At 37.3% G+C, this 27,199-nt stretch overlaps 1 protein-coding gene across 2 annotated transcripts in view; it reads right to left on the reverse strand.

Moving 5' to 3' along the window:
- Positions 1-3,277: 3,277 nt before the first annotated feature.
- SNX13 (sorting nexin 13) overlaps positions 3,278-27,199 on the reverse strand; it is a 122,463-nt gene continuing 98,541 nt past the window's right edge. The window contains exons 19-26 of one of the 2 annotated variants that reach the window (XM_019534274.1): positions 21,289-21,396; positions 19,817-19,927; positions 17,584-17,745; positions 15,702-15,755; positions 12,223-12,368; positions 9,517-9,585; positions 7,913-8,025; positions 3,278-6,964 (exon numbers count right to left, since the gene is read on the reverse strand). In XM_019534274.1, the coding sequence (XP_019389819.1) occupies positions 6,717-6,964; positions 7,913-8,025; positions 9,517-9,585; positions 12,223-12,368; positions 15,702-15,755; positions 17,584-17,745; positions 19,817-19,927; positions 21,289-21,396 (1,011 nt within the window). In that variant the 3' untranslated portion in view covers positions 3,278-6,716. Of the gene's footprint in view, positions 6,965-7,912; positions 8,026-9,516; positions 9,586-12,222; positions 12,369-15,701; positions 15,774-17,583; positions 17,746-19,816; positions 19,928-21,288; positions 21,397-27,199 lie in introns of both variants that reach the window. The other variant, XM_019534265.1, reaches the window with a different exon arrangement.

The following is a 27,199-nucleotide window of genomic DNA, read 5'->3' on the forward strand; positions in this document are numbered from 1 at the left end:
CAGAGCGTCCATTTAGAGTGAGCAGATTGTGTCACTTGAACCCTTGGATACTTTTTAAAAGATGCACATACTCTGGAAGCTTCAAAAGGCCTATGTAAGAGATGAAGAGTGATGTAGATGTGCACTGTACTGCAGGTTACTCGAGTCACTTTAGGCAGGAAAGCTCATCCATTCATTTTTGGATTTACTTCTGTTTCCAATTGCCATTGCCTTGAGATTGCAGTATAATGCAATTAATGATGCTCAGGTGATTATTTTGACACAACATTGTCACCAACCCAGATCTTAGTGCTTCAAGAATGTTCTTTAAGAACCTCAAGAGTCCTGTATCGTAGCATAACTACTCCTGTGGCCCTACGTAGATATCCAATGACTCTAGACCAGGTCAAAAACAACTGATCTTGAACTTTTTTTTTTCCCTGGAAGTCAAGGCAGGGGAAGCAAGGAGGGAGGAATTCTTAAGTAGTCAGGTCTTCACTTCTATTTATGAAGTCTAATTAGTTGCACTTAAGCCTATTAGCAAGCTATTTAGGGTATAGTACCTAATAAGTGTTGGTACAGTCGTAGACATACAATTTTTTTTTAAAAGGTTTTACTTCTTTATGGTGTAAATATGTAGGGAAAAAAAGCCTCAGAGCACCGTTCTTTGTTGCATTGGGAAAGGTGACTGTAGGATTCACGTGAAACAATACTAAATCAAAAGTGATTGTATTTTGTATCTACTTTGCAGTGGATCATCACACAAGGTGCAAGGGGTAATACAGAATGACACCGCTGGTTTTAATTTTCCTAAGGCTTCCCTGCTTCTACCACAGCTATATTAGCAGTGTCACGCCTTGTTTGCTGAAACACTCAAAAGATCATTAAAGAACTAGTTTATTTAAAACAACTTGAAACTAAAGTTTGATTGAAAGGAAAGGACTTATACCAAGTTCTTCAAATAGGCTAAGTTTTGCTATTTAAATTCCTGAAACAAAGGGAGAAAAATGTTTTGATAAAAGGATTTAACCACTCTGTCTACATGTTTATTAATGTGCTCTTGCTAATGCACGTTAAGCTTAGTGCCTCCACTGTGAGATATTGGAAAGACACATTAGCCTATTTTCATGCACATTAGCAAAAGCATGTGATTTTTTGGGTACACTTTAAATGTGCATGAAAGCAGGCTAATGCACATTAAAGTGCACATATAGATGCACCCAGCTTCTCTAAGAGAGACTTGAGAAAAAAAACTAGTGAAATGGAGGGGAATCTGACAAAAGTAAGATTTACACTAAATTTGGTATGCATCACTTCAGACCTTAGAGCAGAGAAGCCGGGCTAAACAGAAAAAGTACATTTTCCCCTTAATCTCTCTCCACTTGAGATAACAAAACAAGAGGCCTCTTATGACTAAGGACCTGATCTTGTCTGTGCCCTGAGTGAACATACATACCGTCAACTCTCAAATTTCAAAAGTCGCATGACATAGGGTATTTACTAAAAGAAAGTTTCATTTGCAGCTCTGCTTTCTCTTAAAATTAGGGTAAACCTGGCCTAGCCTTCTAGGTTGGTCTAAAAAACATGATCTGAACATACCTTAAAAAGGCAAAAAGAGAGCAAATAAAATTCCAATTAAAAAAAACCAACCAAACAAAAAACACTTACTTTTAAACAAAGTTCATGATTTTTAATGGGACTACTAATTCTGTATAAAAGAGTGGTATCTAATTCTATACAACTGTTCTCCTTTTGGCTTTTAAATTTAATGTCAAGTTCTGAAATTTGGCATCCAACTGAAATGAATTTCTGAAATCAGCATATCCAAACAATCCCCAACCCTCAAATGGTCCACACTTTTTTAAAGGTTTGCATAGCTTTTAGAGCATTAACATCCAAAAGTATCCGCATGTACCAAATTGTGGAAGTCGGCATTGATGGACGTTTCTAATAAATTAAACCTTAGTTTTCAGTCTTTAGCAAGAGTAGATTCACTGTTCTCACTGCATAAATTAATTTATTTTTCTATAAGAAAAACCGTAAGAGGTTAAAACTAGAATAGCCATGAGGATGCATAACAATACAAATTATTCTAGCCACCTTCCCTCTTCAAAACAAAAACAAAATAAGTTTAATCTGATATATTTGAGAAATAAACCAAATGAGTATTTCATTTAGCCACTAGTTTAGCAACTAGCCGCTGCCTAAACTTTGCCAATGCAAACGGAAGGAAAAGGCACTTTTTAAAAGATAACTATTTAGAGGGCAAGTTTAATCAATTCTGATGCCTTGCTATGAACTTAGTCCTGGAATCAGTAGTGTGAAAAAACAATCATGAATATGAATGGTCAGTGAACTGATGAAGTGTGCATATAGACTATAACAAGAGTATAAATTAGGTGAAAACAGCACAGTAAACATTTTACCACAGGGTCAAACAAATAATATTTCTGCAACTCAAAGATCTCAGGACATCTTTATGATGAATGTGAAACAGCTGGAATATATATATCAAGTAACAACTGTGCTTCCACAGCAGACCCAGCTGCTGTGAAAATAAACCCAGGGGAGGAAAAAAACCTGAAGGGTAACCATCCCCCGCCCCCCAACTAACAGTGGTTTGGGAATGGTCTACTGTTATTTGCATCCAATACAGCTTTATTCCTTTTCTCTTAAAATGCAGGTGCAGATCTTAAACCTGTGCATTATGACTCTGAAGTGGATTATATTCAAAACTCACACAGAACTGTTTTGAAGGTTTCTGCAATACTATCTTGGGTAAAAATAGTGGGAATTCTTATGATATTTGCAAACTGAACTCCCACTAAGTAGGCAATACTCGGAAAAATGCACATTTGTGCAGCTCTAGTTCCCCAACTCAAAAAATTATTTTTTGGATTAAACACCAATCCAGCCTAAAAGGTCCTACCTTGGGATTTGAATACCACAGTTTTAAAATTAAGAATGAAACTAAAAAAAAAAAAAGTTTCAATGAAAATTAGTTCCAAAGTAGTTCTCAATTCCAAAGTAGAGGTTTCATTTCAAAGATGTCAAAATACAACTACTGAACAATTAAAAAGGCGGCCAATCTAGCAAAAATCCAAAACAAAATCTGTCAAATGCCTACATGTTGCCAAATCTTCATTTTTATTTTTTTCTGGAAATACATTTTAGATTAAATAATTTGCCCAGCTCCAACAACAATATTGATCTGTAGTGATTTCAGTCCCGTCTTGTGAAGTCATATTCAACAGATTATGTGATTTGAGAATAAAAAGTTATTACAGACGCACAAAAATACTGTTAATACTTTATTAGTGTAATAGTTTTCAGCTTTCCTATTGGACAGAACATAATGCAAACCCCAAATAAAAATTTAGAGTTCTTTTCCATTCAGTAAAAATGACCATAACATTCTCATTCATATTCATTCTTCGGTAAAGAAAGGGGGTGAAGTATCAATAGAACAATTAGGCACACAGTTGACACTTACTGTACAATGATATGCACAAGTCATTTATAACAGCTATATTCATAAGATGTGCTCTTTAGATTTTCTCTTGTAGTATGAGCCATGCTCAGCTGAGCAAAGACCATTGAGAACAAGAGAATTTAAGGAGTGACAAACAAGACTTTTAAAACAAGTCCTTAAATAAACTGATGCAACAACAGAACGCAAGTTGTTGGGTTAAGATAACAGTTTAACCTAGATCTCAAAACATTAAAAATTCATTTATTTTATAGTTATTCAAATACACATGCGTTAAATGAAAAATATTGCACAAAATTAAAATTTAGGTTGTGGAATTTATATATTTTTATTTTTTAAAAAATTGGTACACATTCTGGTAGCACTTAAAATTAACTGTTTAGTTCTAGCAAACACCAGCAGCACAAGCTTGAAGATGAACCAAATGAAAAATGTTCAACTGCTTGTTTTCCTCTTTAAAAGAATTAAGGCTAAAACAAGTGCATTTGTTGGACAATGGCACAATTATTTTCAGCAACTAGTCACAGCACCCAAATGCCAGGAGATACACCCAGCCAGCTAAGTGCTGTATTTTAACATTCAATTGTGGGGGCTTTACCAGGATTACAGACAACATGGGTTGACAGGGCTGATGCATCACCATGTAAAACTTTGTAAATAATAGTACATACACACAATTTGTTAAACAAAATATTAACCTTTGATGGGTCTTCCCTACAGGTATCAATAAGTTAAAACAACTCATTCTGAAATTAAATACTAAAAAAAACCTGAACTTCTTATAGACAATAAATTCACTGGGCATAATGCCTTTAGACAAAGATCATTAAACCATGTGCCTGAAGATTTTAGATGCATACAGTTTTAAAAAGCCCTAAAATTTGAGCATGACTTATTCTTCCTGAAGCCTAATACAGTGACAGTAGGTAAAAATACCACAGACTTCATTGATTAACATCTTATCTTTCTGGCTCTGAAGTATAAATGCATGAAATTTAGGTGATTTAAGGAAAAAACCAAAACCAAAATTGTATGTGGTATGGTCATATTTTTTACGTTTTTTTAAAAAAAAAAAAATTATTTGCACATTCAACCTTCCCAATAGCTAATATAGTATATGAATTGCTAAGCACAAATGCTGCATGGAATTCTATTATGTATCAAATATGCTGGGGCATACCGACACAGGGAAGAGATTTAGACTTCTACACAAGCAACAGGAATTTCAGATATAGCCATGTAGATTAACAATTTTATCGAGTTCTAGCATAAATGGGAAATTCCAACAGCATTTAAATTACCATGCCTCTTTAGAACCTGAATAAGAAGGGGTAATTTTTCTACCTTGCTATCTAGTTGCCTGGAACCCAGTGAGGAAGGGATTTAAATATACAGTATGTAGTTCTGCAAAGAAAAACAAGTGCACATGAGCACATGCATACTGTAGGACAATGTTAATAATAGCCAATATATTATGTTCACTAAATAGTATGAAGAAAGACCTAATTGTAAGAAGGGCTTCAACTGTATGAATGGAATCCAAGAAGAAAAAAAAAAACCCATAAATTGAGATTTCAGCCAATATGATCAGACCACCATGAGGGGGCTTCTCGATTCCTCCCTTCCTCCTTCCCTCTTGTTTCATAAGGTGATCACCTATTGTTCCCATCAGGATACAAGTTACTCCCATTACTATGCTCCTATAGAAGTCCTCCTTTCTCCCCTACCCCAGGTAAGGGAGATCATCATCTATTGTTCCCATGTAGATGCCAATCAGTAAGAGGAGTAATCCAGTTAATATCCTAAGTTATGTTTAATGTTTACATTGTTCCATTAAAAAAATTCTATATGATGAATTAGATAGGGTTACCTTTTATTGTCCTCTGTAGTGGTGCTGAAAACATATAAGGAGTCCAAAAAAAAGATAGAATGTGAACTCCAAGGTATACTATGGCCAAACAAATATGATCAATCACTTTAGTCTTGCATACGTATTAATTTTTTGTGGACATAAAGAGATAGATTTGGGGCCTCAGTGTAGAACAGCTTATTTATTAAAATTTTACATTATGCAAAATAAAAAAAGATTGTTTAAAAAAATATTGTAATTGTACTTTTATTTTCATATATACACTGTGATATTCAGTAATTTCCAAAGGCCTGCATGACTGTTTAATGAAGTCTAGAATAATTTTGTGCAAGTGAGGAACCAAAATAATTCTGGTATTTTTCTATGTGAGGTCTATATATACTTAAAACTAGGGCAATTTTAAATGAAATACAATATAATGGGCTTTTAAAAAATAAATTTTATATTTTACTATGAGAACTGTGTATAAATTGCTTCTTAGTGCAAATTTATCTTTTAATGTGGTGTCTACCCTGTTTGGAACATGTATCCCTCTCCTGCTACAGCCACCTTGCTTGAAATGCCCCCTAAATATACCAATTGCAGAATTTGTAGGGGAAAAAAAAAAAAAAAATGTATGCCCCTTTCCAATTTAACCGGCATGCAAGATGTCATGTGCCTGAAGAGCAGAATAGGGCCCTTAAAGTTATAAAATCATCAAAACAAACTATTTCTACTGTACCTCTGCCTTACACCACTGAACCCAAACAAGATTCTTTTTCAAGATACAGCAGTGAAATTAGTTGTGGTATAAAAAGCTCTCAGCCTGTACTCAATTAAATATACTTTTTGGGACATACTGTAATTTAATTTTTCCAGAACCAGCTATTCCATGGACACTTTTTCTTGTTAGCTCAGCCTTTATAGGAATATTGATCAACAGCAATAAAGCCTCAATCAATCAATCAATGGAAAACAAACCACATGAAAAATTCTCAAACATTGCACAAGTCTCCCAGTGCCAAACTAGCCAAATCTTCCAACATATTACTGTCCTTGTGCTTTACTTAATCCTCGTCAAATAGTCTGGCACTTTTCATTGCTGGCAATCACCGATTCAGTCAGGAACGGAAGGAACCAATATTCTTACATAATGGGCCAGTACTCTTCTCAATGTTGCATGAAGACGCACCAAATCATTTAAGACAAACCCCTTGCAGTAGTGGTTGTATTAAAAAAGGTGAGAATGAAAAGATCCACAGGTCTTACGGATGCATTAACAATCTATGTGACACTAAGACTGGTGCAGAAATAACAGCATGTGAGTTTTAAGCCCCAGAGAATCTGTCCAAGTCAGTAGTCCTGGACAAACAGACACCAGCTTAATAGTTTGGAGTGTCACCTTTTCTGTGAGGAAGGCGCTTGAGAAAACTGTAGTCTCTGCTTGTATTTCTCCATCTGCTTTGAGTGTGAATGCAGTTTGTTGAAGAGCTCACGGATTTTATATTGTGGAAATAAGGTTTCCAGGAAGCCCTCCAGAAACACATACACCATTCTCTTATTTAGTTGGGTGTGCTGAAACATTTCAAAGACCCGGAGTATGCCTTTCCGTGTTGTCTCAGCACCTATGATGTGCTTCAGTTCATCTAAAAAAGAATTATATAAAACATTTCACTGAATAGAAAATAAGCATTAACCAAAGTTATCAGTACAAGCTCTTATTGGAAGGGATTGCAGGCAGAAGGCAGGGGCAGCACCTTAGATATTAACTTACTTGGAGTGTAAGCTCTACAGGCGACAGCCTATTTCAGAAGCTGATGAAGTAGGCCGTTACTTATGAAAGTTTGCATCTCTGAACCAAATAGTTTAAGGTGTCACCCAGCCCTGTCTTCTGCCTGACTTCAGACTAACACAATTAACTACCTCTCTCTTTTTATTCCTTTTTAAAAACCTTTTCATGAGTAGAGTTAGGGCATCTAGAATTTCAGAGGAACACCAAGAAAAGTTTTCCTTAACATCACATGGATCCAACTTAAAATTGGGCATCATGTTTATGTGAAATAACGCTCTTATATTTTCTTAGGTTTTTGTACCTACACAAGTGGTTAGCTGTATTAGTCTCAAAGGTCCACCATGCCCTACACTCTACCTGACTGGTTCAGACAGGTACAAGCTTCAGATGCTACATATTTGATAGAAGTAGGCTGCTGCCTATGAAAGCTCATACATGAGCCAGTTAGTATCTAAAAGGTGCAAGCCTGCCCTGTCCTCTACCAGAAAGACTGCATGCATGCTTAGGTAACCAAGTCTTAGATGAACTAGATGTAATAGCTTTAAGGAAAATAGCAATCACAACCTCCAGACTAAGCTACAAATATTAAAATATTCAGTTAGACTACTGCCTTAAAGTTATTCATTTATACATTTACTATTTAATGCTTCGGTTACCTTCACTTCTTTAATAGAGATTGTTACACCCATCTAGAAGCTTCCAGCAGCAAATCAAACAAGCAAGAAAGCCACCAAGCAAGGAAACGTCTTTAAGTGTTATATTGCTAACATTACATTTTGCTTAAATTCTAAAATTTGCTTACCTGGCATTACTTCCAGTAGTTTAGTTTTCCCTGCTACTCTTGTTCGCATTCTAATAGCTTTGTCTCTGCGTGGAACAGTCTCTGCTAAAATGCCATTGGGCCAAAAGGCATCTCTGTAACAAATACAAACCCCTTCAAATAAATAAAAAATCCCAGTTCTTGTAAAAAGAAAGAATCGGTATTCTGGAATACTTACTTAAATAGTATAAAGTAAACAAACAAAATGCCTTTGTATGTTAGCTGGATGATTAGGCAAGAATCTTATCTACTTATAAATGATGAGATTTTAGAATGCACAGCATAATAAAATCCTTGCTTATCATTTAGTTTAAAGAGGAAATTCCTTCTCATGCTATTTTCCAGTAATGAGTTGATTACAAATATTTTGGGGAGAAACACATCCCTTCCCTTCCCCATCTAGTTATTTAGTTGCAACTTATTTATACTTCACTCTACACCAGTAAATTTATTTCTTTAAAAAGGCTGTAGGTTCAAATATGCTCAGAGTAAGAACAAGTGCATGATGACTGATTCAGAACATTCTGCGCTAGATGGCGCTGTTTTTGGTTTTGATCTGAACAATTTCTGGAGGAGCTCACCTCCATAAACTTAGGAGAACACAACCCCTTTCAGTCCTATTAAAATTGGTCAACTCAGTAGAAAAAAACTTGAAGAAAAGAAAGCCATTGAAGTAGTCAGCTTTGAACTTGAGTGAACAAGCAGACTCCTCTTTTGGATATTGTTAAAAAGAAAAGCTAAATCATTTAGTTCCAAAGACGACCTAAAATTTAAAATTCTTATGTTAAATACTTTGCAATGGCCTTTACTAATATGCCTTTAATTTATGTATATTCTATTTACAGGCACTCTGTTACACAGAGGAAAGTCATAATTAGATGATGCAACTTATTTATAAATTATTTTCTTTTAAAGATATTTAAACTTTTTACCCAAGGGTTCATACTGAATCTCATCATTCATGTACAAACTGCTGATAAACCAGTTAGATCTGTTCTAGCCTTGGCCATGAATAAAACATCACAATCAGGGTAGTTATTCTTTATAGAAAAACAAAAAAACTCAGCGAGACACAATCTCTACAAGAGAGCCCTGTTCAGAGATTTGCATCTATACAGAATGAGAGAATATCCAGGAACCAAGGCTGAAGTGTCACAGACCCTTTGTTACTGGATTTATACAGTACCAACTTTGTACCTTTAAGGATTTATTTCCTCTGATGAAATATTCACATCCAGGGTTGCTGTTTTTTGTTTTTGTAAAATAAGCAGTCTTTGCAAATGACAAATCCATGTTTCTGAAGAATTCATACTATTTTTGTAACAGCAACATTTGTTTTTGAGACTTTCAAGGACAGTGTTTTAAGTGATACAGATACAGAGCAAGGTTTCTCTAGTCAACAAAAGGAAGCTTGAATATTATTAGTAAGCTCCTGGAGCAAAGTTCAAATCCCTCTGCTTGCACAGGCACTATCTTAAAATATTTAACTGCACTTCATGCTGAGGAGGGGGCAACATCATTACATTTTAACTGACAGACATGCCTATTAGAGACTTGAATTAAGGCTACTAAAACAAGTGGCTTACCTGAACCGCTTAACTGAATCTGCTACTTGCTCAGAAGAGGTCATCCAGTTGACATGTTCAATTATTTTTCTAAAAAAAAAAAAAAAATTAAGTAGTACGTCAGCCGCCTCTCGTTTAACTATTAAAAGGAGGGGAAAGAAGAGCAGAGCACGGTATAAGTAAATGGTACTTCAGTGTAATTAAGACTTGAAACAATATTTGACAAAAAGCTTTTTTCCTTGTCCCCCAATAAGTGCATTCCATGAAACTGTCACAAAGGTAAGCCAAGTGTTAATTCTCAGACCTTCACTATATTTCTTCCTGCCCCGTCTCGTTAGGGTTCTTCTGAAGTTCAATATTTTTACCAACATAAACAGGAAAGTGATGCAGTAGGCCAAAGACTACAACCCAGGCTAGCATTCGATAGCTTGCTGTAAGTTCTTCCTATTTTCCTCTCAGAGTAAAAACAGACTTAACTTAACTTGTCAAAAACCTTGAAGTATATACACATCAGCTGTGTACTTTACAAGATCTTTCTATTACCATATTTTGAAAGGAGATGGGATATAAAAGTAGATAAAAGTTCTGGACTCCTTTTACAAGAAAGATACAAGGATCAAAAACCAAACACCACTTCAAGTGCTTGCATTTCCCCCAAAAGCCATGCATAAAAATTAAAAAGACCACTTTACTGAGGAAAAACAGAATCACATTTTAAAATTGGCAGGGGTTTCACTAGAGTACGATATCAGACCCAAGTATCTGCAAAACCAGACCAATCGGATGGTCTGCACCAAGTAACGATGGAAGAGATTTCCTCTCTCTGATTTCCTGACTAAAATCACAAACATATTGGGGGAAAAAAAAAAAGAGTACCTGGCACCTTACTATTTAAAAAAAGGTGTTAGGATGCCTTTCTAGCAAGGATTTCAAAGCTCCTCATCCATTTAGTGCGGCTTTCTGCTTAAAGTATAGATAAAGCATTCAAGTGAATTGGGTGGCTAGGTTTCTGGAGCATACTGAAGTACCAGATGCAGCTTCAAGTATAGCAAGTTTGAAGTAAATGATGATCAACATTAAATTGTGTGCACATGCGTGCCATGCAATCCTATGCTCCTTACTTTCAGTTTTCCATACTGAAAATCCAGCACATTGCAAAGAAGTGGCATGGAAAAAGGTTAGAAATTCTGACAGCTGGGTTAGGGATAGACTGAGGTTTCAGCATCTGAAGCAGCACAGGTAATGGTTTGGCCCTTGCAAAATAAGCATATAGTGGCCAGATAAGAGATCAGTAGTAATCTAGTTAGTGCTGAAGTTATCATGAGATCTCATGATTAATAATTTAAAAGGTACATTAACAACAAATTCCATCTTGGAAAATCAGATGGAACTATGGAGCCTCGTAGGGAAAGCAAGAGTAGGGTCTCTGAGCATGAACAGCAGCAACAGCCCATAAACTAGAGACTCATACGTAGCCTAACGTATAGTTAAGCCCCTGTAGAAACTGTTAATAGGATTACAAATATGGACCAAACTGAAGAGCACTCCAGCACAAGTATGGAATGTAAAAGGGCAAATCCACACAACGATAGGTCCTAGGGAGAATGGCTGTGTCAAAGGCACTAACATGTCTTACTACTGTTACAACTGTGTTAGTAATATAGTTGAAGTCAGCTAGCACACAGAGCTCCAAGGTGACGATAGCCAAAAAGTGAGTTCATTTTCAATAAGGTAGATCTGTAGCCTAAACCTTGAATCCTATGAGGTTGGGAAACCATTCCCTCACTCGTGTGGTGCAACTCAGAATTGTGGAGGTTACTTCAAGTGACAGAATCTAGTGTCTGGTGTAATCCAGCCTAGCATGAGACACTCCTTTTTACTGTTCTTTATCCTGTTTATTTTGTATACATTTTAGAAGCAACAATATTAGAGGGAAAGTCTAGAGAGGTGCATAGACTTGCTTCCAGACCAAGAAAGGTGAGCAAAATTGATTTTTCATATAAAATTCTTTGCCTCCTGCACTCTGGTATGTTGACTTGGTATTCATTTGATCAAGTATTATTAGCAGAGTGAATGAGGACATTATAATAGTGCTTTCTCCTCTTATGAAAGACTGAATAAGTATTAAACTAATCTGCATGCATCTCCAGAATATGATCTCTTGAAAATGATAGCTGATGTAACTTCTAAAAAATAATTTACATAATTCAAACTATTTAAAACACTGAAATCAGAAAAACAATTTTATGTTGTACTTATCACACAGAACTATATTGGTGATGATAGTGTCTTAGTTTCAGGACCATCCTGCAGTTTAACCAGTAACAGTGCAAGTAGTAAAATACCATTATAATGTAGCTGTTAATCTTACAAAAGTTTAGATAATGTCCATATTAAAAATTGTTCTCCAAAGTGTAAACTCTGTATATTAACATTTACGAGAACACATTCCATTTCAGAAATCCCATACCTGGCTTTGCAATTAGACGCATTTAATGTTTAAACAAGTTACGTTATGTATTGCACAATAATTTTTAAGAAGGTCCTTCTTAATCCATCTTCATAAAACAGAGATCATTACTTTGAAAGAATATACCAAGTTGTGCTGCATTTGTGAGCTTACATTTTCAAGAGCATAAAGAAATATACTTCACTGATCAAACTGATTTTCTTCTATACATGGCCCAAAGTTAAATAAAGAAACTGAGCAGAAATAAAACACTGTACTTATTGATTGTGTCTCCATATGTTGCTCTAATAAGCTGCTGAAGTAGGTTTTTAATATTTCTTCTTAACCACTGATTTCTCTCCTTTAAGTCAAAGACTTCATCCATAAGCAGTAACATTATTCTTAGAGGAATATTGTCATCCACCTAGTCATAAGAGGAAAGTAGTAAAGCAGGAGAAAAAAAAAAAAAAAAGAGTAAATCTGTATTCCAACTCAAGCAATTATATCAGTACCAATAATTATTGAATGGCAGCACTCACTTCTACTATTGTTTTATATACACCATCTTTTGAAAAAAGTCAACATTTTCAAGTTTGCTGCGGTCTGATACATACCAGAAGTGACCGACTGCTGGGAAGATTAAAAAAAGATTTGTTTAGATTTTAAAGAGTTAGGCATGGAGAAAGACCTGCTGTATCACCACAAAACCGGACAGAACCTGGCAGCTAGCAACTGGAGTAGTTTCTTACGCTCCTCTTAAGGTAGGTACTGTGCTTTAAAGAAGAGTGATGGGAGGAAGCCTAAAAGAAGATTTTATTCAGGTTCCTTTTTATTTAAAAACACAACAGCAACAGTAACAGTAGCTCTAAATGGAAAATGCCCACGACATACTAGTCCTGAATTGCTACAAAAATCAAAGTTTGTATTGCCAGAGTTCCTAGTCTGATAGCGAAGCAACTTTCCAGGTGCTTGGGGGTTCTACAAACCCTGACCCAGATCCTATTCTCTTCTTTTACACTCAAAGTCATTCTACAAGATCCTATTTGACCTGCACAGCAGCTACAAAACTACCAAAAAACAAGCATCTTTGTTGGGAGGCATCACAGTAAGTGTTCCTTGGAGGTGGTGGCATAGGATCTGCCCTCTCTGCTCCTGATGCACTTTATCTAATGAAAACTGTTTAACCCAAAAATGTAATACATGCCTGGATGGAAGTGAATGGCACCCCAAAAACAGCAAGGAAACTATGTGTTGGGAGTTTTCAAAGGATTCCTTACATTTCTAGATTGTATGATTTGCATAATGCAACTTGTAGACCATTAAAGACACTATAACCTCATAAATCTGGATACCAAAAATCTGGAATTCTCAAAAAAATCCGAGAGTCCAAGCAGAGGGGGAAGCGGTGGCCGGTCCTGGAGAAGAGGGAGAAGCCTGCACGCAGTGGTTGCCTTCGACATGCGCCACGCTGCTCTGTGTGCGGCCACTGCTACTCCCCTGCCCTCCCCCTGTGACCGGCCATGGCTCTGGTTTCAAAAATCCGGAATTTTCAAATTTCCGGCAGGTGCTCAGTCCCGAGTATGCTGGATTTATAGTCATTAAGCTTGATTTCTCTCTTACATTGTTGCTTACAACTGTAGAAGGAATACATTTAATGGTTAAAGTCTGATATCCTAAAGCGTTCCCTTACAGGGTCATTCATAATAGGTTGCATTATCCAAATGTAGTAGCTTACACGTGCCAAATACAAGTTTTCAGATAATGTCCATCAGTCAGATGTGCAATTTTTCCACAAATATTTACAGAATCTCACAACTTATCTAAAACAGTCCCAACAAAAATGAAGTCAGCTGACTTGTTTTTGGCACATTCCTACTCTGGTATTAAAAAATAATTGTAATATTAATCCAATACCTTGGATTGTTGTCAATTAGTATCATTAACCAAATTGTACCTATATCCAATCAGCCCTTAGCAAACCTCCAACTTAAACTGATTTATCTCCCCAGACTCATTTAAAGAACTTCAGATTTTGAGAATAATAAAAAACCTTCCACTGTGGCACTAACCTGAAGTGACTGAACAGGAATATGCAAATACTACATTTTATTCCTCTTAGCACCACAGTTGATACCAACGTAAATTAGCTTCCCTTAGTAACTAATCAATACCTGCAGAAACAATTTTTTTCTTAGATGCATCTGTGCACCTCCACTCATCAGCAAAGTTGCTAAGGTATTCACTGTCAGCAGTTATGCAGCCAAGAGAAATTTGCATACACACTGGAACTAAACTCAAGACTCTGAAAAACAGCGAATCTCAAAACTAAAAAGCACATGGGATTTAGGTGCCCAATTCACACAGATCTGACATCTCAGTCCATAGGGACTGCTTAAAGAAAATCTGATTCTATTTAATTAGTTTAAGTGAGCAGCTGAGATTTCAAATGCCCACTGACAACTTGGTTTACATTTTTGAAAACCCCATATTTACATGCCTTTCATGAACATTTAAGAATTTAAGATAAGGCACCTGTTTTTAACATGCTGGCCACAGTTTACAATGTAATTAATGATGTGAAGCTCATTAAGCCTCCCTTATAGTATCAATCCTTTACAATGACAACCAATATGGCAAACTACTCCATCTAATACTTTACTACAAGTTTCCTGGATTTGTGCTAAGATCGGAGAGTGCTTAGTCCCATATGGGCCATTTTTACTGTTTTTAAATGATGCAAAATTCAAAATTGTGAAGTCCTACACTTAACATTAAATTTGAGACTAAAGTTGATGCTAATACTTCTTTCAAGAAGTTGAGCAACTGCATAATACCCCTAAAATTCAGCACTTAGCTTCTTTAACTGATTTCAACCAGGACAACATCATATTTGCAAAGTCACATTATATATACTCTACCTGTATAATATTAATTTGCTCCGACTGAAGAAAAATGAAAATCTACTAGTATAAGAATGTCAAATATAAAACTACATCAGATGAACACGCAAAACAAAAAGAATCAAAAGCTTATGTTACTTGAGCAAAAAAGGCATTTACCATAGTCATGGTAGCAGTTATGCACAGGAAGACAAACTGGAATGCTTTGATGTGACAAATAAAAATGTGAACTGTAGAACAGGTGCAGATTTATGACCATGACAAATCTGCATATAATCACTAATAATCTTATGGTCCTTCTGTCCTAGTTAAAGATAAAAGATTTTTTCAACTGTGTTTCACGTATGATCAGTGTTTCAATCAAAACAGTGGGAAAAATACCATAGCTTATTGGAGAACATCAAGAGCTTAGCATTTTAAACTTCACCATCACATTTCTAATATTTTTCTTTATGTATTTCAGCATCTATATACTGAAAAGGTTCTGAAGCAATCTTTTATTAAATATATTTCTCTTTGATCAACTATACTGATGTCTGCTAGAACAACGTATTGTCTCAATTCAAATTTAGGAAAATGCTAATGATACTCTCTCATATGATAGTAGGAAAGCTGAAAGCACTCGTAGAGGGTAAATCATTCACTGTAACACTATGCAACCTGCTTAGTATTAATATAGCCTCTAAACATTTTGGAATGACATCACTAGATGCATTTTAGAAAAATATTTACAAATTCCCCCTTCGGCATAATCTCATTAATAAAAACATAATTTTTGGCAAATAGTTCACTATAAAAAAAGCAAGTCATTTTAACAGTTAGAATAATATACATTTGAAAAATCAAGTGGGACTTACATTATCATCAAGTTGTGCACCAACCCGGCAGTGCTCCCAATCCGAATCCGGTTTCTGAAATAAAGGAGGCACCTGATTGCAAAAAAACCCATGATTAGGTGATGGGAAATTACATGATCCAAAAAAGCCACAAGTAGAAGAGTGAGGACAAGTTTTAAAGTTTGTTTTCCAATACAAGCTAGCTAACCAACTGACCACCAAGCATTTGGGACACAAATTAGTGATAGTTAATAACAATATCTTGAACTTTTTAATACATACATATTTTCAGCTATCCTCCCCCTAAATCTCTGCTCCTACCACAGATATGAAAGCTATATAAATACCCTCAAGCTAAAAACAAACATAGGATCTCTCACACTGGGAAAAACCAGCAGCCTGTTCAGTTCTGAATCTTCTCAAATAAGGACCAATATTTCAGCAGAAGCTGAAAGCCACTATTATACAGCAAACACTGAGCAAGGATATTTTCCTGACCTCAGCTCATCCCCAAAATCTCTCACTGAGTGTACTGCAGATGCTATTTGCGCAACAGGAAAGCTACTGACATTCGCCTCACTTAGTCCTTTAGGCTGCCTGCAGACATTAAAAACACTGCTTTACCAGAAGCAGCAGCACATTGCTTTAACTAGGTTCCACAGCATCTGTATAGATCAGATGCTTCAGCAGGGCTTTTTGGTGCTTTTATGCAATAGCTGATTCAATCTATTGATTCAATCAGCTATTAGATAAAAGCTCCCAATCTATACAGGAATTGAGTGAGCTAGGTCCAACTAACATACTGCCTCTTCTGGGAGTGTGTTGGGCTTGGCGCAGGAGTGCATGGAGTTAAGTAAAGCACCACTGTCTGGGGGTTTGGGAGTTTTTTGGTTTTTGAATGTCTACAAGCAGCCTTACAAATACAACATGTGTATTATCTTAGACTAACCCTTCCTTTTTCCTGCTCATTTCCTCTTACTTCTGCTATAGTTATATCTACAGGCGAGTCAAATGTACTATGTACTTTGGAGACATGACTGTGCAAGAATCCTTGCCTGGAAAAATTCCAGTTTTAGCTGCAGAGAAGCATGTGTGCCTGCATGTGCACAGGGGGAGGTGGAAGACTAAAGTAAAAATGTATGCAAGTAAGTTTACCTCTTACTTTCTTGTACAAGTGTGTTCAGTTTAGGAGTGCTAGATCAGATGGGAGAGCAGGAGTAGGTTAGTAATGATAGATCAACTGAAAACTCTGTTCTAAAGGCAAATTTATTTGAGGACCTGGAATTAAAGTTATTCCAGTAAAAGCAATGCAGGTGCAACTACTTATTGGTATGAAAATGCTCTGCAGAAACATAATTAAAATAAATGTTTCCAAGTCATGGTATTGAATTTAATAGGGAGTGATCTCTGACAGTGACCACAGATTTTAAACAGGGTATTCTAAGATACAGAACACTTCTCTATCAAATGCCACAGGGTTTTAAAAGTACTTTCTGTAGAATCCTATTAAAACAGTCTAGGAGGCCTTATTGGCTCAATCCCTATCAAATTATACAGAGCTTTTCCGCAGGGCTGAAACAAACTGGCTTTGGTATAGAAAGAGCATTTACTCCTTCTCTCCAACTTGAATAGCTGTTAAATTATTGTGGTTAAGGTCTAGAAAAAAAAACACCAAAAAGACAGAAATGTCCAAAGATCAACTAGGTAAGATATGGGAAGAATACAATAATAGGACAAATGCTGCCTAGCAAAAAGGTGGCTTTTGTACCACATCCAACTGACCCTTTCTGTAAAATTAGTTACCTCTCACACTGCTTCTTTTGTAATTTATATGGTTTTTATACCAAGTTTCTTCTAGTCAATATACAGGTTTAAAAAGTACACTTTTAGATATAAATCTTACCTTGAAAAAAGATTGCTTTATGTCTTGTCCCAACCTTTCTGACATCCTGCCCATGTTGTCAGACATTTTAGTCACTCCCTCTGCCAGGCTATCGGGGAGCGACTTGACAGCATTTGACATATTTCTCATGGAGTTACGCAGTGGGTTTACAAATGTGTCCATCTAAAACAGAAAAACCTTAGTATGACATCAGTACAAAAATCAGTCTGAAGTCATACTATTCAAGAGAACTAACTAATTGTACAGTACAAAACTCATTTAGAATATGAAAGTCCCATGGAGAAAAGTTGAAGGCTAACATTTTAACGTCATGTTTTCAACAATACTGGAAACAAAATTCAATTTGGACAAAAAATGAATGAGCTATCCTAACCACAATGTAAGGGATTTCACCTCTTGCAATTGGTTATCATTTTACTGAAAGGAGTTCAGAGCTCTGCTTCAGGACTTGGTGGATAAAAATCCTGAAGATTGTTCTTATTCTTTACATGTACAAACTTCCAGTGGGAAACAGTTATTACACTATGAACAGAGAACAAATATTGAACAAGATATTGACAGAATTCTAAGGCATGTATATACTACAATTTGGCATTCTAAAATAGTTCTTTAGACATTTTTTGCACCAAGCAAGCTTAATATACACACAAAAATATTCTCCCCAATTGCATGATTTTGGCAACTTGTAAAAATACTGCTTCAAGAGCTGAAGTTCCCTACTGAATGCAGTTAGTTTCACACAGTTCCCTAATGTTTCTAATAAAACAGACTACATCAGTTTAATCCCTTATGTACTGCCCTCTCTCTGCTCTAATTTACACTTTTATTCATAATGCTAACTTGGACAGACATTTTTCTATTTCTGGTACACCACTCTTCTCTGCCAGACTTCCTTCTTCTAGAAGCAGTCCTCCATTGTTCTTTCCACCTTCTTCCTGAAGCTATATTTACCTTAAAATGGCACTACAGTCCTATTTTTATAGGTATCATGGTCAGTATTACATGTGTATTGTTTTTTAGTTCACTATTTTCTAGAGAATGCAATTTTTCTGCTCATTATTAATGCATACTTTGAGTACCCTGTAAGAAACACCAAACCAAAGACATGAAAGGAGGCTATAAAGGAGCCAAATAAAATTTAGAAAGAAAAACACCTATTGTTAGCTATTACACAGTTCTGAATTAACTGAAGGTATTTTTTTGTTGTCAGCTACAGAGTTGTAAACTCAGGTCTTTAGTTGAAACAAATTAAAGTTACTTAAATGAACAGTTTAAGATGCAAGCCATACCAGTCACTGGAAGCTTGGGAATAACAAAGACTTAAGTTTATAAAAGGATTTACCTCCATAAAAATGGGTAACTGAGCAAAAAATTCCTGCTTGAAGATACCCAATCTTTACACACAATTGTGAATTCTAACAGTGTTACTACGAAGATGCACAGCTTTGATCTCCAGATATCAAAATCTGGATGCTCATTCTGATTATTGATGGCTTAAATGTGAAATAATGGTAACAGCCTTATAAGAGGATATGCCGATTGTGACCATCATCATAGTAGAATCATATAGAATTCAACCTAGGTGTGGGGTCGAGAGTCACCAATTTCTTTCACAAGGCAACTCATTAAATTAACAGAAATAGATTACTGCATTACATAAACATAGCACATTCCATACCTACTGGTGTTCTTTATGTACAAATAAATATACTGTGAAAATAACTGAATTCTTAATCCTATGCTGTCATTTCCTGAAATACTATTGCCATTTCACCTAGCACATTACCAATACAATTCAATCTAAAAACTGTTTGCAAAGATAGCAGACTGTGGTTTGTGTCTAGTATCAGTTACTGATATACTGAATTCATTCAACAAGGCATGACACCAAATGCCTCACTAAATCCTTTTTGGTCTTCAGGGGTGCCTATATACATGCTCAAGGGTGAGAGGTAGGCATTTTAATTAAAGCAGTTCCCGGAGAGGCACTCTAAAATACTGCAGCATCACATGTATTAAGCCCCCGTAGGTTTAAAAAATGGCCGCAGCATGCTTTAATTAAAAACTTATTTGACAAGTTGTGGTTAAGCTCATTCAATGACCTGTAGTTAAAGCACCCCAGCAGGCATTTTTAATACCACAGGGGCTTAGACATTTGACACTGAAGCAATGCTATAGCATTAATTAAAACACCTGAGAGCATGTGTATAAGCACCCTAGATGTCATTCTTACCTTCCGAGCAAAATCTCCTTTTCCTTTGCTATAGGCTTTATTCTCCAGGAAGTCATATACGTAATGAGCCAGAGCTGGAGAAGCTTTCATCATTTCAGGATTTAACAGCAGCTAAGTAGTAAGAGATGAACAGTAAGTTGAGCCACTTTTCCTAAAAATACAACCAATGTACTACAAGCAAAACGTTCAAATTTCATGATAAAACACAAAATATTGTATTAATTACAAAGAGTATGCAGCATCTGTGAAAAGAAGTTAATTTTTTTAACAGTGGACAAGTCAAACCTTGAAATAAAGGATGAAGCAAGACGGTTCTTTGCTATCAAGTATAATTAATTCCATAAGAAATGTACTTCTCTTGTGAATATGCAGAAACTGTTGCTAAAAGTTGCTGCAATCCTCTTGTAGTCCACACTTACTAAAAATATTAAAAGGAGGGTACCATATTTTTTCTACCCAGTTATCACAAATAAAGGGAGCTGGCCAAAACGAAGCTTTTAGATTTTATGTTTTGCTTATTTTTAGCCTTTTTACAATTTTACTGGGACACAAAAAAGCTTCCAAATGGTATTAAGCTATCAGGTCAACTAGCGCACAGGTTAATATCATTTTCTGGCAGCAAGCCAAAATGGCCCAGCTTGGGTTTCAAATGGGTTGGTCCTAGAACCTGGCCACTGCTGCTGTGCTTCCCTGCCACCCACAGCATGGTCCAGCACAGACAGAGCCTCCTCTTCCCCCTCCCACCACTGCCTGCAGTGTGGTCTGGCATGGGCAAAGCATCCAACCAAAGCCCTAGCTCCAGACACCAGATTTTTGGGCTCCATGGGCCAGATCTACTCCATGGGCCACAGGTTAACAATTGAGTACACTAGTTCAGGGGTTGGTAAACAGTATGGAGACCAGTTCAACAGCAAGTTGTTTAGAAAGGAGATAACAGATAACGGAAAAACTAGACAGTTTAATGATTTTGCCTTAGATGAGAAGACTCAGAAATCCTAGTATTTATCTCAACTGAAATGTTACTACACCCAAATGTAGTAATGGAAGTGAGGATAATTAACAATATTAAACTAATAGGGAAAAAAGTAAGCTTACTACTCAGAATAAAAGATGATCATTCTTATGTTATATTTAAAAAGGTATACTGAAGTAATTCATTTAGGCTACTCCAGTCTCATGTATTAACAGGATATAGTTATATAATCATATTATAAAACTGAGCATCTCTCCCCTCCACCTATCCCTCAAGTAAATTACTACATCTACACAGAATCTGACTACTGGGCATAAATCAAGTCAAAATTCAGGATTTACAACAGACATTTGTTCCAAAGCAAGATTTTTCTTAAGATTCAAAATACCAGCACATAAGCCTTTGTTGAAATTTCTGAATACTGCATGGTGAAAAAGTTAACTTAGCCTTAACACAAAGGAAAAAAGAAAACCTTCAAAACCAGGTCATTAAGATTTACCTGCAAATATGCATTTAGATCCTTTTTCCTTTTTTCTAAGAATTCTTTGTCCATGTTGTTAAAAGTCCTTTTGCCAGGCAGTTTCAGTATACTTGCAAGGTTTTCAAACTAGAAAAAAAATATTAAGAACAAATCATGTTATAATTTACTTATGACAGTTGATTTTTCCATTAAATTTTAATGCCAAGAGAACCCATTATGATCAATATGGACTTTGGCTTAACAAACAGCAAAGAACTTCAGCCAACAATATGCATCAAGCCTGTAACTCGGGGACAGGCAATTATTTTGGGCAGAGGACCGCCTACTGAGTTTTGGCAAGCCAAAAGGCCACGTAACAGGCAGCCAGGAGCAGATAAATATTAATTTTCTAAATTTTTAGGGGCCCTGTGGGCCAGATAGAGTGCCACATCTGGCCCATGGGCCACATTCTGCCCACTCCTGCACGACTTCTGAGATTTCTAGAAGGAGCCCGTGCAGAATGCAGGCAGATAGGAACTAATGTGGAAAACGTTCTCCAAAAGCTATCAAGGACACATTAAAAACTTTATAAAGCACACAGGGACCCAACAGTTACAACATGTCACTTGGTAACACTTGTTTTTAAAATTAGGGCACTATAAAATAGGCTTTCTAGGCATCCTGTTTCTCCATCCCAGTTAGGTCCTGATTTTTACAAAAAAGTTATACCTTCATTGCAATTTGCTAGAACAGGAGTCAGCAGACTTTGAGGAGCAGCAGATCAATGTAACTTAGCTTGGTCCAAAGCAGGTCACTGCTTACAAGTGGACTGCTGCTGACAACTACTTACCAATTAATTATAACCAATGTACCCAAGACTACCACTGCCATAACTGCAACAGTATCTACCCACCAGAACTTCACTGTAGGGAGGCACAGGAGGATAAAGGACAGATAAAGGACACAGTGCTAGAAAGTGGCTGCTAGCTTTGTCTTTCAGGAAGCAGAACGAGGGCAGAGTCCAATACAGGGAATATACTGTGCATCCCCCATATCATTGTTACATAGTACTGTTAGGTGCCAACTTAGTCATACATATCCTACTACTGAATAAAAATGGTCAAAAGCTAAAAATTGAGAGCAGCTGTGACAAGGTTAACACTGGACTGTATCCCACGCTTACCCCCTGGAAGGGATAAAGGAGCTGACAGCCATCTTGTAGCATCGTGTTGATGAAACAGCCAACTCTAGGCCATGACTGAATACATCTTTCCCCTACCTTCTGACTTCTAAAAAATAAGACGTGCATCTTACCTGCAGGTGTGTGACATGCGAAAAATGTGATATGCAACTGAAGCTCAGAATCAAGTATTAAAGAGTTTTTATGAATTTATTTTAAGCAGTGTTAATATTCCATTTTTTACCCCCTTACTGATGTAACATGTTATTCCCTCTTCCTGATAACTGACCCAGGGAAGATGACTTCGAGAGTAAGAACTGTAAAGTATCTAACCTGGAATGCCAACTAAGGAAATAATTTTACTGTTCCCCCAACCCACTCTCTGAAGTTCATTTATTGTTTTAGGAATCTATTAAGAACTGCCATATTAATTTGTTAATCCTAAATAAGCAACACTACACAGAGGGCTAAATTTCCCATATGCCAAAACTATGTTTAGGAACAAGCAAGTAGAGCTACAAGGCATTGGTTATGCTTTTTTCCTGAGCCAAGATTCATTGCTACACTGTCTTTAAGGAGGCACAAGCTTCACTATAATAGACAGAAAAAAGGTATGCCAAAAAGCTCTGGTGCACATGCTCCTACACCACTGTGTGCACCATGGCATCAAGCAGAAGAGATACACTAACATAATTACAATTTAAAAGCTATTTATGAAATCTAAAAAACTTGACACCAGTGATTCTAACAGAAAATGCCACAGTCTGACATCAGTTGCTAAATAATGCTTTAAGTAGTAATCACCGTTTCTCACTTTTTTTTTTAGGTTTGTTTGTTGTCCAAATAGATATTTTCACTTCTTAAAATGTCTCCCTTTTGCAAACACCTTTTCACTTGGAGAAAGCAAGCCCCAAACACTTTCCCTACAAAGATATTTTAATGTTTTCTAAAATCGCCTCCAGCATAGAATATCACTGGACTGATAAATTACACCTGAAAAGATTTCATAGCCATTAGGGCTGGAAGGGACCTTGGAAGATTGAGCCCAGCCCTCTGCCCCAGGGGCAGGAAGTCAGCTGGGATCACAGGATCCCAGCAAGATAAGTCAATTGACTGTTGAAGGAATCCAGAGTAGGTGCTTGCACCACCCCCAGTGGCAGTCTGTTCCAGGTCTTGGGGGTGTGGGGCTTGGACTGTAAAGAAGTTCTTCCTCATCTCCAAGACTGTTTCAGGCTGGACAAGTTCATGACCATTTGACCTGGTCATCTCATGGGGTGCTCTGGTAAACAGGTATTCCCCCAGGTCCCGATGTATACCCCTTATATACTTATAGGCAGCCACCAGGTCCCGTTCCCACCCCCACCATGCAAGAGACTAGAATATATTCTTCTCACTTACAGAAGGAAAAAACCCTCAGGCACAAGAAAGGTTGAGATTAAACAATGAGGCCATAAACAGGTGTTACAGCCTCTCTCCCAGTAGAAAAAGAGAATGTACAGTTGTTCAAGAGATTTCTTGCAGATGGTTACTGGCGCTTCAGCAAAAACTTAGATCAGTTACCTATGAGGAAGATCTCCCTTCTCCCAGTTTAATGACTGAACACTTCTCTCAGTTGTGAAGCACAACCAACATCCTCACAGTCCTCCATTCCTCCTCCCTCCAACGAGAGGAAGGAAAGCACTAGCTCAAGGACAGCCTGCCCATGGGTCAAATTATAAGGGAGCCCTGTGGGAAGCCTTCCCTGAAAAATTCTGCCTTCCTCCTGTCAATCAGCTAATTGCCAAGGGTGATCCTCCCAGATCAGGTTCCCACTGCAAAACAGCTCCCCATTAAATCAACGGACTGATGGGAGAAGGGGCCTTCTGCAGCATGAACTCTTGCAGAAGAGGCTCTTGCCATGGCAGAATGTCCCTGCCTCATGCTCACTGCTGTGGACTGACCTGGGGCACTATGGGGCAAGACAGGCTGCTGTTCTATGATGGCAAGGCTCACCAAACCTTGCTGCCAGAAGAGAATGCCCCTACCTCACTCTGTGCCACTGCACATCTTTCTAGAGGCAAGGAGAGGAGCTTCTCTGTCATGGTGGAAATCCTTCTTGGGCTGTCTGTAGCAGCTGCCAACTCACAGCTTATCCTCTTAAGCAGGGGTGAGAGCAGGCTGGCAATGGGCTCCTCCTAAAGGCAGCCCATGCCTTGAGAAAATGCCTGTGAAGCTCTCCATCCAGGGTGCTGGAATACGCAGATGCTCCAGGTCCCTGAAGACATTCAGAGAAATACTTAGGTGGCAGAAATGAGTGCCTGTCTGTGGCCCGAGTTTAAAGACAATGCATACCAACCTTTTTGGCAAGCACGTCACAATTTAGCCGTGTGCCCTGCCCAAGTGCCACTCTATTCCCCTTGCCCAATCTGCTGCACTGCTTTCTGTCCTATCTAGCACCATGCTCTTGCCTTTTCCCTGATCCAAGGTGTGCCATAGGCTGACTGTGCCATTTGTGGTTCATGCACCACAGGTTGACCACCCCTGGTTTAAGAGATGGGAGAAAGCTTCCCAGAATGAATCTTAGGCAGTCTTGCAGTTAAGGCAAAGGAAAAGGTATATCTCTATTTCTACCTGGCCAGGAAGTCCATTCCCAGTCCATGTCCATTCCCACATGCTAGTTTATCAATCCACTCTACCAGTAGATTGCCAATTCAACCACTTGGACTCTACATTGTTTGGAGATCACTCAGTAAACCAGAACTATCAATTAGGAATGTAAATATAGTTTATAAAGATTATCTGTTTAACCTCCTCTAAGTATATTGGTTAAACGGTTAACTACCAACACAGCAGCTCAGATGCAGCTAATGCTGGGAACCATTCCTGAGGCCCTTTGACAAGACGGGGGTGGGGGAAGGAGGCAGTGGCAAGCCCAGCCAGACAACACAGCCCATGTAAAACTGTGGCTGGGAGGGAGGTTCCACCTGTGAACAAGCAGCTAACTGAATTAACTGAAGACTCATTAGGCCACCTGCTGTTTTCCTCTTTAACCTCAAAAGTTACAGGTACTAGTTTCCTCACCCCTCCTCCTTGGTCTTCCCTCCCTCCTACCCTGCTGTCTTCCAATTCCTGCATGGCTTCCATCTCCTCCCTCCCCCTACCAGACTGCACCCCACTCTATGCTAAACAATAACCAGTGAGCTAGCCAGTTAGCAGTAGAATAGATTAGTTGTTTAACCTTTCACCTTGTTAGTACTAATTTCCTTTCAATCTTCAATATTACCCAATTGGTTTGTCTACACTTTCACTGAAAAATTTGTATTGGAAGCTACAATTTTTCACAAACAATGTGGAGCACACCACTGAAATCTTTAAAACTAGATATAATAGCTTAATTTAATTGCTTATAAGGTCTAATGAAATTTAGCAGTGGAAGAGGACCAGCTACAGTCACTTTTAAGCAACTTCTGTTAAATTCAGTGGCTCTGCATACTTGTACTTCATCTATGTTCTGGTGGGTACCATACAGACAGGAACCCGAGAAGGACATCTTGGGAACTGCAAAGTTAAGCTGAAATCTTAAAGATATCAATGGGATAATTCAAGAAGGCTGTCCTTTGCCCCTGACAAGTCACAGAAGGGCTGAAAGAGCAGTCTATAAAGAAAACTTGGACAACTGTGCATATCACTTATGGGGTGAGGGGTAAAAAACTTGTCAAAAGAAATTTTAAAAACGAAGGTAAAAAATTAGCTGGTAAAATAAATGAACTATCATCAATTATATTCATTCGAAATCATTGTAGCACATGCAAAATGGACTGAAAAATGGCTAGCTTGACAGCAAACAAACAGTCTCTATAGTCAGGATTTTTTCTAGTGTTTCTATAAATTTATTTTGACCGATTCAAAATCCTATTGACTACCTGAAAAATGCTAGGCAGAGTATGCAAACTGGTGAAATTGGTAAATAAGGACAAGTCAGATCTATTTTGCAACCTGGATAAACTTTGAAAACTTGACTCAGTCAGAATAGCCAAATGTACATTTATATTTATGAACAAAAACATGCTAGGTTGAGGGACAACTTTGCAAGCAGGAACTTACAACTCTGGTGGATAAACAACCGCATGTGATCTCCAAGTACAATAGAATGGCTAAGAGCAAGCTACTTAATTATTGGAGTTTGGGGAAATAAAAGCTGCCGACATGTGATAAAAAAGTTCTTTTCTTTAAAACTCAGTGTACCTCCCTCACCAAACCCAGCATATGCTCAAAAGAGGCATCACTTCAGCTTGACCTGGCTCACCCAACATCTATATAGACTGGGTGCTTCAGTGGGGTTTTATTGGTGCTTTCAACTAATAGATAATTGAATCAGCTATTAGACAAAAGTGCCAAAAAACCCTGCTGAAGTGAATGAACACACTGCCTCTTCTGGTAAACCATGGGGTTCCTCCCCTCCCCACCACATCCACCAGCAACCAAAAAAGTTAGAAAGCTCTCTAGCCTCTTCTCTATAGCATACAAAGAAATAACATCTAGGTACTGGATCCTGAAGCTAGATAGATCCAGGATTGTTTAGATTAAATAATTAATACGTTCTTAATTGAACCATTTAGTAGGGATGTTGTAGATTCATCACAAACTCTTTAAAATCAGAAATGGATGTCAAAAAAAATATTATGTGTTTGAGCTACAAGTTATGGATTTAAATGTTGAAAATATTAGATGAAATGCCATGATCTGTATACTGCGAGAAATAAGGTTAGAGGACAAGGTCCATTCTGGCTT

The sequence above is a fragment of the Crocodylus porosus genome, unplaced genomic scaffold, assembly GCF_001723895.1.
Source record: "Crocodylus porosus isolate Cpor-Errol unplaced genomic scaffold, CroPor_comp1, whole genome shotgun sequence".
Taxonomy (NCBI): Eukaryota; Metazoa; Chordata; order Crocodylia; family Crocodylidae; genus Crocodylus; species Crocodylus porosus.